The sequence below is a fragment of the Sinocyclocheilus grahami genome, unplaced genomic scaffold, assembly GCF_001515645.1.
Source record: "Sinocyclocheilus grahami isolate Dianchi unplaced genomic scaffold, SAMN03320097.WGS_v1.1 scaffold512.1, whole genome shotgun sequence".
Taxonomy (NCBI): Eukaryota; Metazoa; Chordata; class Actinopteri; order Cypriniformes; family Cyprinidae; genus Sinocyclocheilus; species Sinocyclocheilus grahami.
In genome coordinates, this window is record NW_015505691.1 from 1,012,972 (window position 1) to 1,028,906 (window position 15,935).

The 15,935-nt window shown below is 35.8% G+C and overlaps 1 protein-coding gene and 1 pseudogene across 2 annotated transcripts in view; one reads left to right on the forward strand and one right to left on the reverse strand.

Moving 5' to 3' along the window:
- The window catches only part of LOC107554772 (zinc finger protein OZF-like), a 28,358-nt gene extending 16,581 nt beyond the window's left edge, over positions 1-11,777 (reverse strand). Inside the window, exons 1-3 of one of the 2 annotated variants that reach the window (XM_016237380.1) lie at positions 11,766-11,777; positions 11,623-11,628; positions 3,778-3,918 (exon numbers count right to left, since the gene is read on the reverse strand). In XM_016237380.1, the coding sequence (XP_016092866.1) occupies positions 3,778-3,862 (85 nt within the window). In that variant the 5' untranslated portion in view covers positions 3,863-3,918; positions 11,623-11,628; positions 11,766-11,777. Of the gene's footprint in view, positions 1-3,777; positions 3,926-8,294; positions 8,368-11,622; positions 11,629-11,765 lie in introns of those variants that run through there. The other variant, XM_016237379.1, reaches the window with a different exon arrangement.
- Positions 11,778-12,267: 490 nt separating this feature from the next.
- Positions 12,268-15,935, forward strand: part of LOC107554742 (NACHT, LRR and PYD domains-containing protein 3-like) — a 14,556-nt pseudogene continuing 10,888 nt past the window's right edge.

Below are 15,935 nucleotides of genomic sequence, written 5' to 3' on the forward strand. Positions count from 1 at the left end.
GTCTTTATTCACCTGTTTCTCGTTGTTTCTCATTAAAATTAATTAGAGTAAATAGTGTAAATTATATCACTAATGTCATAGAATAGCACATTGTAACGCAGTTACAACGTGCCCCATCTGCGCAACTGGAATTTAAAACTGGTTAGTGTCTTTTGCTAGTAATCAAAGCATTAAAAAACTATCTGAACTGATAAATAACAGATTGGAGATTAAAATAATAGCAGATTTGTCTCATTTTAAATTAATTATAAAAACTGAGATAAAAAATTTACTTAAGCCAGAATTTAAATGTTACTATGGTAAAATAAATGTTCAAACCACGTGTTACAACTAACACCCCGTTACTTTGTGCATCGCACTCATCGCAAGTTTATTGTTAAATTGTTAAATGCCCTTACATATCTCGGTCACCATTATAAGTGTTTGATCACCACATTTGAGTGATCATTGCAAAAAATGTGTTTATGTATATATATTCTGTTTATGTATATACTGTATTCTATATATAGTACCAGTCAAATGTTTGGACACACGAATGGGGAAGTGTCCAAACTTTTGACTGGTACTGTACTATAATATACACAAAGCATATCGGCCGATATACCGGTATCGGCCTTTTTTTTTTACTCCCTAATATCGGTATCAGTCCCAAAAAACCCATATCTGTCGGGCTCTAATTACAATAATAGCGCCTTCCACTCTCGCTGTGTCTGCAATAGCGTGATGAAATGCGCCGATAACATATCATGTATGCCCAAACAGGGTGCGCGAAGGTATGCAAAAACATACTTTGACAGGCTGTTACGACACCTATCGTGGCCCTCGGACCGAGGGATATAACTAGATGAATATTTTATGGTCCTATGCCTTCCACGGACAATATAAATACATTTAGAAAACTTAACTTCATTTGTTTGATTTGTTTTAAAAATGTCAATTTAGTTTTTTGTGATATTTCAATTTCAGTAAGAAATGCATAACATTTTCTCTTAGAAATAATAAAATGACACCTTTCCATTTGTAATTTGTCTTAAAAAAATTATTTTGTGTAAAAAAAATCATATTGAATAAAAAAAAAAAACTCTTTCTAAGAGTAAAAGGCAAAACAGTGTTTTCAGTCTGCCTGACAACGAAAACATATTAACAAGACACTTGATTGACACAGCGCATGCTTTTGAGGATTACCAAAAAAGTTTTACCTTGATCACTTACATTTCATGGTATGCCCATCCCGGGGGGGTCGGGGGGGACAGGACCCCCCCCCAATCTGAGGGTTGTCCCCCCTCAAAATATGATTAAAAACTACACTGTGTATTGTAAATAACAATGTTTTATACTTTAAATAATTGTGTAAGAAGTAAAGCAACACAAACAGGGCAAAAATGCATTAAGTTAAGAAACATTTTGAGTCTCCCCTCCCCTCACAGTGCTTTGGTCCAAATGCCTGCTTTCCTCTTTTTCATCACCTACACACACACAGTCTGGTGAGAGAGAACAAAGTCAATAGTTGTGGAACTCCAGTAAGTAAGGCTGTCAAGGCTATTTTACTCACTTAAACATCGGATGAAGTGATTATTTTTTCTTTAATACAGATGATGCCAATGTATTTTTCAATGAGTCGCTATGTTAGCAAAAATAACGTTACTTGCTTGACGGAAAGGGTTGCCAGGTTTTCGCAACAAAAAACCTGCCCAATTGCTACTAAAAACTAGCCCAAACTAACCGCGTTTCGAGGGGGTCCCCCGGTAAAAATTGTATACCGGGGGCTAAAATACACGTTATTGGGGTCGCTTCAACCCGTGGACATGAAAAAGTGATAAAGTAGCCTTGCTAACACTGTTAACGTCTACAACGGACACGAGCACTGTCGTGGCGCGACCACAACAGCCTGAAGTAGTCTAATTTGGCACAGCCTCCCTGTTACACTAATAATAGCAAGGCTTTCCTCTGTGCATACTAGGGATGCAACGATTAACCACGAGCCGGTTGAAAATCGATTCAAATATGTGACGATTCAAATTGGTTAAGATGTTAAACAAATCGCGATTCATTTAGGGGTAGGAGTTTATATGAATGTATGTCTGAGGGGAAGTTTAGATGGTATTTTTTTCTTTTCATCTTGCCTCTGTATAATGCATATTAAAGTTTATAAGTGCAGCGCTGCTTTGTTTACAGCGGAAACCAAGGAAAAGCTTAAAGCGCCACCTGCTGGCAGAGAGTGAATCTGCGTCTCGTTCAGCTCAGCTTTCATGCAGATATTTTTTATGCATAGTTTCACAAAACTGAAGTCAAATCATTCAGTTTTTGCTTCAAATTTCTAAATTATACAACCTAATTTAGATTAAAAACTGTTCATGTTTAAAAACTCAGCATCATTGTTTGAATCATGATTAAAATTCAGTGGTTGCCTCTCATTTTAAATGGAAAGAGCACAGACAAAGCCTTAGTTTGTTTATATGAAGAGATTTTTTTGTTACTTATTTGCTTTGGGGCTTGTTTTAAAATTTCAATTTAGTTTTGTTATATACATTTACATTAGCCTATACTTACATTTTGTTATTTAGCTTTTCAATCAAAACCAACAAAAGTGCAATAATATGCAAGTGCTATATTAGTATATTATTATAGTGTTATATATCAATTTCATAAAGAAACGTGCAGCATTTTGTCCAAGCAATAATAAAAGGACACATTTAATTTATAATTTGTCTTAAATCTCATTTTGTAAGTCTCGTTCAGCTCAGCTTTCATGCAGATATTTTTTATGTATAGTTTCACAAAACTGAAGTCAACACATTCTGTTTTTGCTTCAAATTTCGAATTTTTCCTAATTTGGATTAAAAACTGTTCATGTTGCATGTATGCAGCATCTTTGTTTGGATCATGATTAAAATTCAGTGGTTGCCTCTAATTTTAAATGGAAAGAGCACAGACAAAGCCTTAGTTTGTTTATATGAAGAGATTTTTTTGTTACTTATTTGCTTTGGGGCTTGTTTTAAAATTTCAATTTAGTTTTGTTATATACATTTACATTAGCCTATACTTACATTTTGTTATTTAGCTTTTCAATCAAAACCAACAAAAGTGCAATAATATGCAAGTGCTATATTAGTATATTATTATAGTGTTATATATCAATTTCATAAAGAAACGTGCAGCATTTTGTCCAAGCAATAATAAAAGGACACATTTAATTTATAATTTGTCTTAAATCTCATTTTGTAAAAAAAAAAATTGTGAATCAAATCGAGAGTTGAGTGAATTGTTACATCCCTAGTGCATACATATCCTTACAAATACAATTTTAGCTGTACTATTTGTGTCCCCTTCAAAAATTGCTCTTGAGAAATTTTATGTTTATTGCCACCCCCCACCACCGTTAGACAAAATTTACATCCCTGGGTATGCCTAGGTAAAATATATATATATATTTTATACTGTTGCATAATTAAGTGATACAAAATGGAAGGTTTTCCTCATTTTCATTTCAGAAATACATCTTGGGTTTAATTTTTCACAAAATAATTGTTTAGGCTACTTTTTCATTTTATTTTTCCGAAGTGAACGGGCCTTTATTATGACATATCACAACTTGCTAGCAGGAGCTTCTCAGGTGCACTTAAAGGCAGTATTAGTATTTAGTTGATCTTTTAATTTCAACAAGTTTGCACACATGAGGCAACCTGCTCGACGTCAAATAAAAGCACTTTAATTAGGACACACATATTACATTCTTAAAAAATATCATAGAGTTCAGCTTTGAAAATGAAAACCAACCTGTTTGTTCCTCAGTATTTTCTTGCTTCACTCTAAATGTTTCTTCAATCCTCATGTCTTCACTCTCCTCTTTAATAAACGCCATCTTTATAATAGTGTGTCACGTGGATCCCAGCTGCTTCACCAGGAGTTTTTCTGTGTCTGGACACTGGAAAAAAAACAAACAGGAAAAACAGACAGTTAATGGTCTCTAATTGCTCGTATTAACCAAGACCTCCCAAAATCACACCTAAATTGCATATTTCACTTTCACGAAAACATTCGTTCTGGAACAGTGTTGTAAATGCAACTTAACCACTGATTTCTAGTCGTGTCCTCTTTTGGAAGGCCAAACAAAGTAGTTTCGCTTTCACAACGAAACACACAGCGCCTTCACGACATGGCGGCGTACGTGGCAGCAACGATAAAGTTACTCCTTTCTTTGCGTGAACATTTGGGCGGCGTTTTGCAAATCTTCCTACATTGTGACGTAGACATGTGGGGGCGTGTTAGAACGAGCCATTTTAGGAGGGCATGGACTTAACTTTTATAAAGAATATCTCTGTGTTTGAGACTTTAGGGATCTTATCTATTCACGAACAGCTTGTAACACTCCAAAGAGAAAGGAAAACTTGAAATCGCATGCGGGAAGTCGTGATGCGGGAGGGAATTCGTGGCCTAATGGTTAGAGAGTTGGACTTGTAACCCAAAGGTTGCGAGTTCGAGTCTCAGGTCCAGCAGGAATTGTAGGTGGGGGGAGTGGGGGAGTGAATGTACAGCGCTCTCTCCCACCCTCAATACCACGACTGAGGCTCTCTTGAGCAAGGCCCCCAACTGCTCCAACACGCGCCGCAGCATAAATGGCTGCCCACTGCTCCGGGTGTGTGTTCACGGTTCACTTTGGATGGGTTAAATGCAGAGCACTAATTCCTAGTATGGGAAACCATACTTGGCCACATGTCACGTCACTCACTCATATGACCCCTTTAAAAAGTAAATGGGGGGAAAAAAGTATACTATTATTAAAAGTGGTCTATACAGACTTCTTTTCACTGGAAAAGAGTGACCAGTGCATTATTCCTAAAGTGTTCATTATTCCTAAAGTGTTCCACAGAAGAAAGTAAGTCATACAGGTTTGGAGCGTTGCAAGTGGGTAAATGAAGACTTTATTTTCATTTTTGCATAACATATTCCTTTAATTAGGTCAGTAGAAAAGTAATGTTTTGGTTGTTAATGCATTTCACTTGACTCTAGCATGGTGTTCCATGTGCATATGATCCATTAGGAGCCCAGGACACTTCTGCAGTTTCCACAGTGATTCAGACACTCCTGTGGCTAATGCTTCTACTGACACACATTCATGATGAGGTTCTTTTAATCCCATCACAGAGAGACAGAAAGAGACATCATGAATGTCACTATTATGTGGCTCAGACGAGATGGAACAGTTTTGACCTTTATTTTAACAGGGAAGCAGCAGCAGCATCTTAAGATCTTGTGTGGATGGACAGACACAGGAGACGTATTCTGTAGCCTCTTATGAGCTACCTAAGCCTAAATGCTATTTTCTACAGTACAAAGTGGTTGATAGTAGGGGTGTGCGATATATATCGTCTGCGATAATATCGTAATTGTTGTTTTAACGATGTGTGATTTGACATTATCAAGTATTTTGCAAAAAACATTCAAAACACCCCTTCAGAGCGCACGCATACATTACGTGAAGTCTAGACTAGTGCGTGTGCGCATTTAGAGTGCGTTCTTTCACTGCATGATTCAGTCTATTAAACTGCATTTAGAATGATCACAAATTCAAGACATTATGGCAGAAAATTTATATATTTATACCACTTCATATAGTTATTCAATTTCACACGAAGAGTACAAATGTGACACTGAATTCAATAAACAATAAGTTCATTAAGAGACTTACGTTTTAGACACCATATTGCTTGTTTATGCTCTATTTCGCCAACAAAAATCATCCCGAATACAACCACAGCGCTGTTTTGTGTCTCTGAGCAACATGACAGTGTCTCGTTCCTGAATGAATCAACTGTTTAAATGATTCGGTTCAATCGCAATGATTCACTTATTAACAGTAACTTGCTGACACCTGCTGGCGGTTTTCATTTCAAATTTTCGTTTTTTCATGTTTTAAATCATTTCAAATATCAGTATTCAACATTTTATGTTTAATATATTATGCAGAATTTTAAGGCTTAATATAATTTAAACGGATGAGTTATAAAAAAATTCACCCCCCTCACAGTTGTCACAAAGGACAAAATTAGCTATATAGACCAAAATAATTTTTTGAACCAGGCTGTAAACATGTTTTTTTCTGCTGTAAAGTTGGGCATTTTAACATGGCGAGTCTATGGGACTGACTCCCTTTTGCAGCCAGCCTCTAGCGGCCAGTTGATGAATTACAGTTTAAGTCACTTCCGTGTTGGCTTCACGAGAGAGCGGGAGGTTGCCGCTCGGTGTAAATACATCTAAATGCCACTTCAGATGCAGCTTCTGTGTTGATTTCATTCGCTTGGTAACAGCCCAAATGTCTTATTATTCTAATTCCCTGATTAAATGTAAGAATTTGACTCAAAAGTTAATGGACACTTTTAGAAAAAACGGCTTTATAAAGGTAAAAATGTCCATAAAATGTAAAAATCACTTTAAACTTATTGGAAAAGATTAATTTCTATCAGTATGAACAGACCACCACACAGAATATGAAGAATATTATAATATTTTAGTAATATGCATGCTAATAAACAACTAATGAACAGCGAGAATTGTTTCTTAAAATAAAGTGTTACTATATACAGTGGGGGAAAAAAGTATTTAGTCAGCCACCAATTGTGCAAGTTATACCTATGATGAAAATTACAGGCCTCTCTCATCTTTTTAAGTGGGAGAACTTGCACAATTGGTGGCTGACTAAATACTTTTTTGCCCCACTGTATATATATATTATGTGTGTGTGTGTGTAAATATGTCACACCTTCAAACTGTTTGGACTTTGTTTTCAGTTTGCACCGTTTTTACTGTAAATTAGTTGTCATGATTTCTGATTAGTTGTCATTTAGTTCAGATGTGTCATTAATTATCCTACTTAAGTCCCCTGTGTCTAGTCATTTGCTGTCAGGTCTCGACTATGTTCCATGTGTTGGATGTTCAATTCTCCCTGTTTGGGTTTATCGGCCTGTAGATTTATTAAAGACTGCCTATACCTTCATCATCGTGTTTGTGTGTACTACAACACAGCGTGGTGACAAATCCAACAAAAGGTTTATATATAAGCATATTATTGTACATGTCAAAGGCTACCCATATGCAAAAAAAAAACAAAAACGAGGAGATATATAGATATATAATTTAAACATAATAAAATATATAAATATAATATAACATATAATAACTAATATATTTTAACAAATATATATTCATAATATTTCTTATATATTATTACGATATATATATATATTTTACCATATATTCTCTTGCTTGTAACATGCTGTTTTAGTTATTTTTATATATTCATAATATTTCTTATATATTATTACTTTATTTTACCATATATTCTCTTGCTTGTAACATGCTGTTTTAGTTTTTTTTGTTTTTTTCAAATATTTTATTTATAGGATACAGTATAAAGTGAAAGACTGCTGTCTATTGGAAAAGAGAGCCAAAAACATTAAGAATTGAAAAATCTATTTTGTGATTGATTGCAAATGTAGTCTAACTTTAAGCATCACACAAGTTATTTAATGCATAGTTATGGATGTGCAAAGCTATTGAGTATTGCCTAAAACTTCTGTCTTAACTCCCCATTTCATCATTTAAGATCAAATCTGAATTTGTTTTCTGTAACGGCATAAAGTGGGAAATTTACGAAAATGTTATTCTACAGTACCTCTTCAAAATAAGGACTTGCAATAATATTAGGAGTCAGCTGTCTTCGGTAGTCCTTAAGATATCAGCACAATAACACACTCAGCAAAATATCGTCTGATTATCGTTATCGAAAATATCGAGATATCATTTTTTTGTCAATATCGCACACCCCTAGTTGATAGACTGTAAATGATCAACTTTGTAACTAAATATATATCATACCTCCTTAATGAAGATGCAGTTGATAAACAAAAGTAGATAAATATAGATAAAACTGTAGCGGTTTGACATGCTTTAATTCATTGCATTGAAGTTACTCCACTTTGACCAGAAGATGACCTTAACATTTGGTGTTAAGAAAAACAGCGAATAATCATAATAAAATAAAATAAATTAGTTTAATGTCTTCTCTCATCAGCACTTGCCAGTGACCGAATTCGTGTTTACAATGAACTGATTCACGATATAGAGAACAAACTAAGACGTAAACATAACGTTAATTCATTTTACATAAAGCATTAGAGTAACTAAATAATGATTATATAATATAATAATAATATATTCAATAATTAGTATAAAAAAGATAACACTTTTTATTCATTAAAAACACTTAAACACTTTGAAAGCTTCAAAGCACAAACCTTTCTACAGCCTGAGCGCGGACGCTGGAGAGCGGCGGAATGCGGCGCAGCCTTACGACGTCACATCGCCGGACCAAAATAAAAGTCCCGTTCACACGTTCAAATCACAAAAGTGAATAGAAGTCTGCATACAGAAAACACATACAGATAATTAGATGCATTGCAATGCTGATATGAAAGATTATGTATCAGTGAATAAAACAAAAGAAGTACTCTTCTGGACACGTTTTGGAATTTATGACAATATATAATGATATAACGAAAGACTTCTGTGTGCCCCCCCCCCCCCCCCCCCCCCCCCCCCCCCCAAAATTAATTACTACAATAACATTGTAGCCTTGGCCAAATATTTTATACACAAAATCGTGATTCATAAATAAATAAACATTTATAAATTAAATAAATAAATAAAACATTTCTAAAAGCACACAAATATATTAAAATGCAATGAAACCGTCTGATCTCTTGCAACATGTTGAGGTTTTCATGTCAAGTTAGCGATTACTGAAAACTGACTAGCCTATTTGTGTCATTTTGTTAGACTCTTATTTTGAATTCAAGAACATAACAAAAATCCTGCAATAAACATGTGCGTTATTATAATTATTATTTCAATTATTATTTGAAATGGGCAGATATTCGGCTACGATCTCCGTAACTAATATGCCTATATGTGATCTTATTCGTGCATGACTTGATATTCATTATCTTTTAAAAAAAAAAAAAATCAAAATTTTTCTTACTAAGCAAAACTAGCAGCTATAGTAGCAGAAATGAAAGTAAAGGTAGGCACACGCGCAGTTTTACACTCGGTATTTTATAGTTGCTTAGGCAGGAACATACTTGCTCTTGACTTGGAAAACCAGGAACATTTTGAAAACACGTACGGCACATGAAAGTGACTTAACATCAGTAACCATCAAATACTTAAAGTAAATTAAACAAATATGAAATTTGAATTGCTATAGATATGTATCTATCCTGTATTGTATATCTATTTATTGTATATGTATGTTTTTATTTTATTTTTACATAGGCTAATTCAATTAAATGTCCAGGTGAGAGCGGGGCACAAAGTAACACTTTTTGACTTTCTCAAATTGTGTACATCCACATGGGGTTCAGAGTATAATTTTTTTTATCCACAGTAATTTCACACTTGTTTAGTACAAATATGTCGCTTTGTTTCATAATTACAGTGTATACCTTTTTCTTTATTGACCCTCAAAAATTGAAAGTGAAATGTGACAACATGCCCCGTAGGTGGGGTACATTGTAACATCTGAGGGGCACGTTGTAACATGACCACATAACAGCTTAAAATCTTATCTGATCACATGAAAAAAATATACAAGACAAACTAAAATATTTTGTCAATAAAATAAAATAATCATTTATTTCAAATAAAATAATGACGTTTTTTAAGAATTAAAAATAATCTGATTTTGGAGTTTGACAATGAACACATTGCAACCATGCTTGGGACGGCCCACTTAAACGAGCCAAAATGCTTTACATGTCTTGAAATAATAATTTCTTAACACTAAACATTGACTATCAGTCTTTATTCACCTGTTTCTCGTCGTTTATCATTCAAATTTATTAAAGTAAATAGTGTAAATTGCATCGCTAATGTCATAGAATAGCACATTGTAACGCAGTGTTACAACGTGCCCCATCTGCGCTACTGGAATTTAAAACTGGTTACTGTCTTATGATAGTTAGCGAAGCATTAAAAAGTTATTTAAACTGATAAATAACAGATTGGAGATTAAAATAATAGCAGATTTGTCTAATTTTAAATGAGTAATAAAAACTGAGATGAAAAATTTACTTTTACTTTTTTATTTTATTAATTTTTTCAGCGATATCTTCAAAAGACGTTTGAATTTTGGCACACTTTTTTTGTCTATATAATGTTGATATGGTAACTAGTAAATGCTGTAAATTTGGTTATGCTAGCATGTGTGGAAATATTTCAACCACGTGTGTTAAAATATTTTAACTTTGTGTTACTTTGTGCCCCGTGCTCCCCTACGATCTGTCTTTAGATGACTGTCTTTAGATGCTGTCTTTAGATTTAGACTGTCTTTAGATGCTATTTATAACATGGAAAACTGTGAAAATGTAATGTTCTTTTTAGTTCATGCAATATGAACTAACAGAGAACTTTGTGTTTACATCCATTAACACAATTGGATTTACTGGATAAGGATTAGGAATACCATTTAGAATTAAGAATACTAAAAATACTGGTCCCACTTTATATTAAGTGGCCCTAATACCTGTGTACTTACATAGTAACTAGATGTGTACATAGTATGTAACCACAGTGTAAGTACACATTGGTACATAGTATCTAGAGCTGTAATATTTCTGTAACTACACACATGTAACAACCCTCCGAATGGAAAGTGCAAATGTGTAACAGGACATATATAACTACATTTTGTAACAACAATATGTATAAGAGTAATTGGAACAATTTAATCCAGGGGGTGGAGATGGGTAGGTTTAGGGATATGTAAAGTGGGAGGAGTTGGATCTCAAGTTGGTGGAGTTGGTGAACCACCGTAATACCAGTGTACTTACATGGTAACTCCTCAGGAACTGTCTACTTAATATAAAGTGTAACATTCTGGACACCAACCACAATTTATATGTAAAGCCTAACTTACTGGCCGCTGCTGTGTAACATCAGAGTAATTACATGGTAAATCCATATGAATTGTTTACTTAATATAAAGTGTAACACTTTCTTTACCAAAATGTGCTGTTAGTCCTGTTACACATTTGTACTTTCATGACCAAAAAGTGTTGTTACCAATGTCATGTTACACATTTGTACTTGCACATACCATTCAGTGGGTTGTTACATGTGTGTAGTTACACAAACATTACAGCTCTAGATACTATGTACCAATGTGTACTTACACTGTGGTTACATACTATGTACACATCCAGTTATTATGTAAGTACACAGGTATTAGGCCCACTTAATATAAAGTGGGACAAAAATACTTTTACTCAGTTTCTTCCAGTTAACATATTTTAGAGTTTGCCATAACAAGAAAGTGGTATTTTAATTAATATGCATGACTTCTCTGGAAATTACAATTTTAATATTAATATATTTAATATAATACTTTTAATATTAAGCTTCCTTGTATAAGCCTATCTATGCTTAGATTTTTAGCTGTTGTTTTATTTTAAATAAGCCATCATGTGGACCTCTTGGAATTTTGATGATTTTGCACTAGGGAGTGGGACGACCCCCTGGTTGAGAACTACTGCATTATATAAGTACATTGGACAGCATTGTTACGACCCTCTCCTATTGCTCAGCCATGATATGTCTTGTGTGAATCAAGAGCCATTAAAGGCAAAAGGTGAGAGTCTTGGTAATTCAGCCAATTTGACTTGCAATAAAGAGACTGAGCTTGGTAAAACCTCTTTTAAATATGCAGCAACTTCAGATTGGAATCGTCTCCAAAAGGAGATGAAGTTACAAAACTTAGTGTCTTTATTATGTAATCTAGAGAGCAACTTCATGATGTGTAATTGTTTTTAACCGGTTATATGTTGGTTTTGTAATGTATGTTGTAACTATGTTTTTTATTTGTATATGCAATCTTGGCTGCCCATCTTGGCCAGGACACTCCTGGAAAAGAGATTTTAATCTCAGTGAGTCTTTCTCCTGGTTAAATAAAGGTACTACTACTGCTATGCATTTCCATGAAGCCTGCGTGAATCATGGAGAAAACACCAACATTCCACACTGAAGATCTTTCTCCAGGATGCAGGTATATCAAAGTCTTCATATGGTCTCAATATAAAATCAAATAATTGTAATTTATTAGAATTTTTATTATTTCAGATCTATTCACTTGTGTCTATTTTATTAAATGCCACAGGCAGAGATCAAACTCACCGGATTCCAGCTGTGTCCATGAAGAATGTCCGGTCTACTGACATGCCAGTAACACTTAAGAAAAGACACACATCAACTGATCTGAGGTACAACATTAGATACATAGATAGATAGACAGATAGATTTACCTTTTTAATTTATGCTGTAATCTATTATTTCAATCTTTCAGTCATGATTCTCGACTGGTCATAAGCACATTCAAATCAAAGCTGATGAAGAAGTTTCAGTGTCTGTATTAAAGAACAGCAAAGCATGGAAACCCAACACTCCTGAATGAGATTGAAATAGCGCTGTACATCACAGAGAGTCAAAGTGCAGAGATCAGTAATGAGCATGAGGTGAGACACCTTGAGACACAATACAGGAGAGCAGCAGAAACAGAGGACACACCCATCAAATGCAGTGACATCTTTAGACCTTTACTTGGACAAAACAAACCTATCCGAACTGTGTTGACAAAGGGAGTCGCTGGCATTGGGAAAACAGTCTCTGTGCAGAAGTTCATCCTGGATTGGGCTGATGGGAAAGCAAATCAGGACATCCAGCTCGTATTTCCACTTCCTTTCAGAGAGCTCAATTTGATAAAGGACAAAAATCTCAGTTTTCCAGATCTTCTGCAGGTTTTCTTCCCTGAAACAAAAGAAATAGAAATATCCAATGAAGTGTTGTTCATCTTTGATGGCCTGGATGAGTGTCGTCTGTCGCTGGATTTTCAGAGCGATGTGAGGTTGTGTGTTGTAAGTGAATCAGCTACAGTGGACGTGCTGCTGATGAACCTAATTACAGGGAATCTGCTTCCCTCTGCTCTCATCTGGATCACCTCCAGACCAGTAGCAGCTGACCTCATTCCCTCTGAGTGTGTCCATCGAGTGACAGAGGTACATGGCTTCAATGATCCACAGAAGGAGGAATACTTCAGAAAGAGAATTAGTGATCAGAGTCTGGCCAACAGGACCATCTCACACCTGAAGTCATCAAGGAGCCTTTTCATCATGTGCCACATCCCAGTGTTCTGCTGGATCTCAGCCGCTGTTCTAGAGAAGATGTTGAGTCAAGCAGAGAGTGGAGAGATTCCCAAGACTCTCACTCAAATGTACACACACTTCCTGATCCTTCAGACCAACATCAAACATCAGAAGGACTATGAGAAGAAAGTAAAAGATGAAGACATAATTCTCAAACTGGGGAAACTGGCTTTTCAACAGCTTGTGAAAGGCAACCTGATCTTCTATGAGGAAGATCTGAGAGACAGTGGCATTGATGTGACAGAAGCATCAGTGTACTCAGGATTGTGCACTCAGGTCTTCAGAGAGGAGTGGCTTGAATCAGGGAAAAGTCTTCTGCTTTGTTCATCTAATCATTCAGGAACATTTAGCAGCTCTGTATGTGCACCTCTTCTTTAAAAATCAAGAACATAAATGTGTTTGACCAAACCAAAAAATGTGTTAAAGTTTCAAATCAAAATAAATAGAATTCAATATTTGAGCTGCATTAGAAAGCTATGGATGAGGCTTTACAGAGTAAGAATGGACATCTTGATCTTTTCCTACTGGGTTTTTCAATGGAGCCCAATCAAACTCTCTTACAAGAACTACTGGCACAGACAGGAAGCAGTTCCTACAACAAAGAGGAAACAGTGCAATACATCATGCAGAAGATCACAGAGAATCACTCTCTAGATAGATCCATCAGTCTCTTCCACTGTCTGAATGAACTGGGTGATGATTCACTGATACAGGAGATCCAAGGCTATTTGAAATCTGGAAAAATAAGAAGAACCAAACTTTCCTCTTCACAGTGGTCAGCTGTTGCTGACAAAACATAATATGAATGTGTTTGATGTAAAAAGGTTTAGTGGAGCACAACATACAGCAGATGAAGTCCTGCAGAAATTGCTGCCTGTAGTTAAAGAATCCAGATCCAGAAGTTTGGTAAGTAACACTGATAACAATCACTACGCTGAATAAAAAAAGTCTTATCTGAAAAATAGAATTGTGTATTATCTGGTATATACAGTGGTGTGTTTTTATTTTTTGCATATTTGTCACACTTGAATGATTCAGATCATCAAACAAAGTATAATATTACACAAAGATAACATACAAAAATGTAAATACAAAATGCAGTTTTGAAGTAATGATTTAATTTATTAAAGGGGTCATATGATGCTTTTTTAAAGATCATTATTTTGTATATTTGGTGTAACAGAATATGTTGACATGCTTTAATGTTCAAAAAACACATTATTTTTCAAATACTGTACATTATTGTAGGTCCTCTATGCCCCGCCTCTCTCAAACGCTTCATTTTCTACAAAGTCCCTCCTTCCGACAAGCGCAGTCTGCTCTGATTGGCCAGCTGACCCAGTGCATTGTGATTGGCCGAACACCGCAAGCACTCGTCGGAAATGTAACGCCCCTTACCTTAATTGCAAGCTTCATCTTTCAAAATAAATGTAAAGAAAGAGCCCGAAAGGGGAACAGAGTCGCGTGACAGACACAGTGATGAAGCTGGTATGTGTTTGCAGTACACAAGCCACGGTTAAGACAGCTGACTCCACTGTGATCTCTCTCTCACTCTCTGTCACACACACGATGCGCAAAACTCTGCATTTGAACAGTCAATAGCAAATACTTAAACTAATAACAAAACAGTAGCTGATTCAGAAGCGCCAGATTGTCATAGCAAAGTCAGAATTACCTCCTCTCCTAGGTTCACGAAACGGTCATCCATAAAATGCATTGCTGTTCTGTTGTAAGTGATCTTAAAGATTCCTAAATGCATCTACTTTCGGAAGGCCAAATAAAGTGCTTTTGCTTTCGCCTAGAAACACACAGCGTCTCCCTGACATGCTGCTTCAACACTAACTGCGGTTACTGAAACCACGCCTTCTTTCTTTGCGTGAACATTTGGGCGGCATTATGCAAATATTTCCACATAGTGAGGTAGATATGTGGGGGCGTGTTAGAACGAGCCGTTTTAGGGGGGGCGTGGCAGAGTCTTAACTTTGATAAAGTATATCTCTTTGGTTTTGAGACTTTAGTCTTTGCAACTTCAGGGATCTTATCTATGCACAATCAGCTTGTAACACTCCAAAGAGAAAGGAAAACTTGAAATCGCATCATATGACCCCTTTAAGGGAAAAAAGCTGTCCAAACCTGCCTGGTCCTACATGAAAAAGTAATTGCCCCCTAAATCTAATAACTGGTTGTGCCACCCTTTTCAGCAACAACTGCAATCAAGCATTTGCGAAAACTGGCAATGAGTGTTTCACATCACTGCGGAGGAATTTTGGCCCACTCTTCCTTTTTGGCCTTCCACATTGGAGGGTTTTCGAGCATGAATGGACTGTTTAAGGTCATGCCACAGCATCTCAATCGGATTTAAGTCCAGACTTTGATTTGGCCACTCCAAAACCTTCATTTTGTTTTTCTTGAGCCATTCAGAGGTGGACTTGCTGGTGGGACTTGCTTTGGGATCATTGTTCTGCTGCATAACCCAAGTGCGCTTGAGCTTGAGGTAACAAACTGATGGCTGGACATTCTCCTTCAGGATTGTCTGATAGAGAGCAGAATTGATGGTTCCATCAATTATGGCAAGTCGTCCAGGTCCTGAAGCTGCAAAGCAGCCCCAGACCATCACACTACCACCATCACCACCATGTTTGACTGTTGGTATGATGTTCTTTTTATGAAATGCTGTGTTGGTTT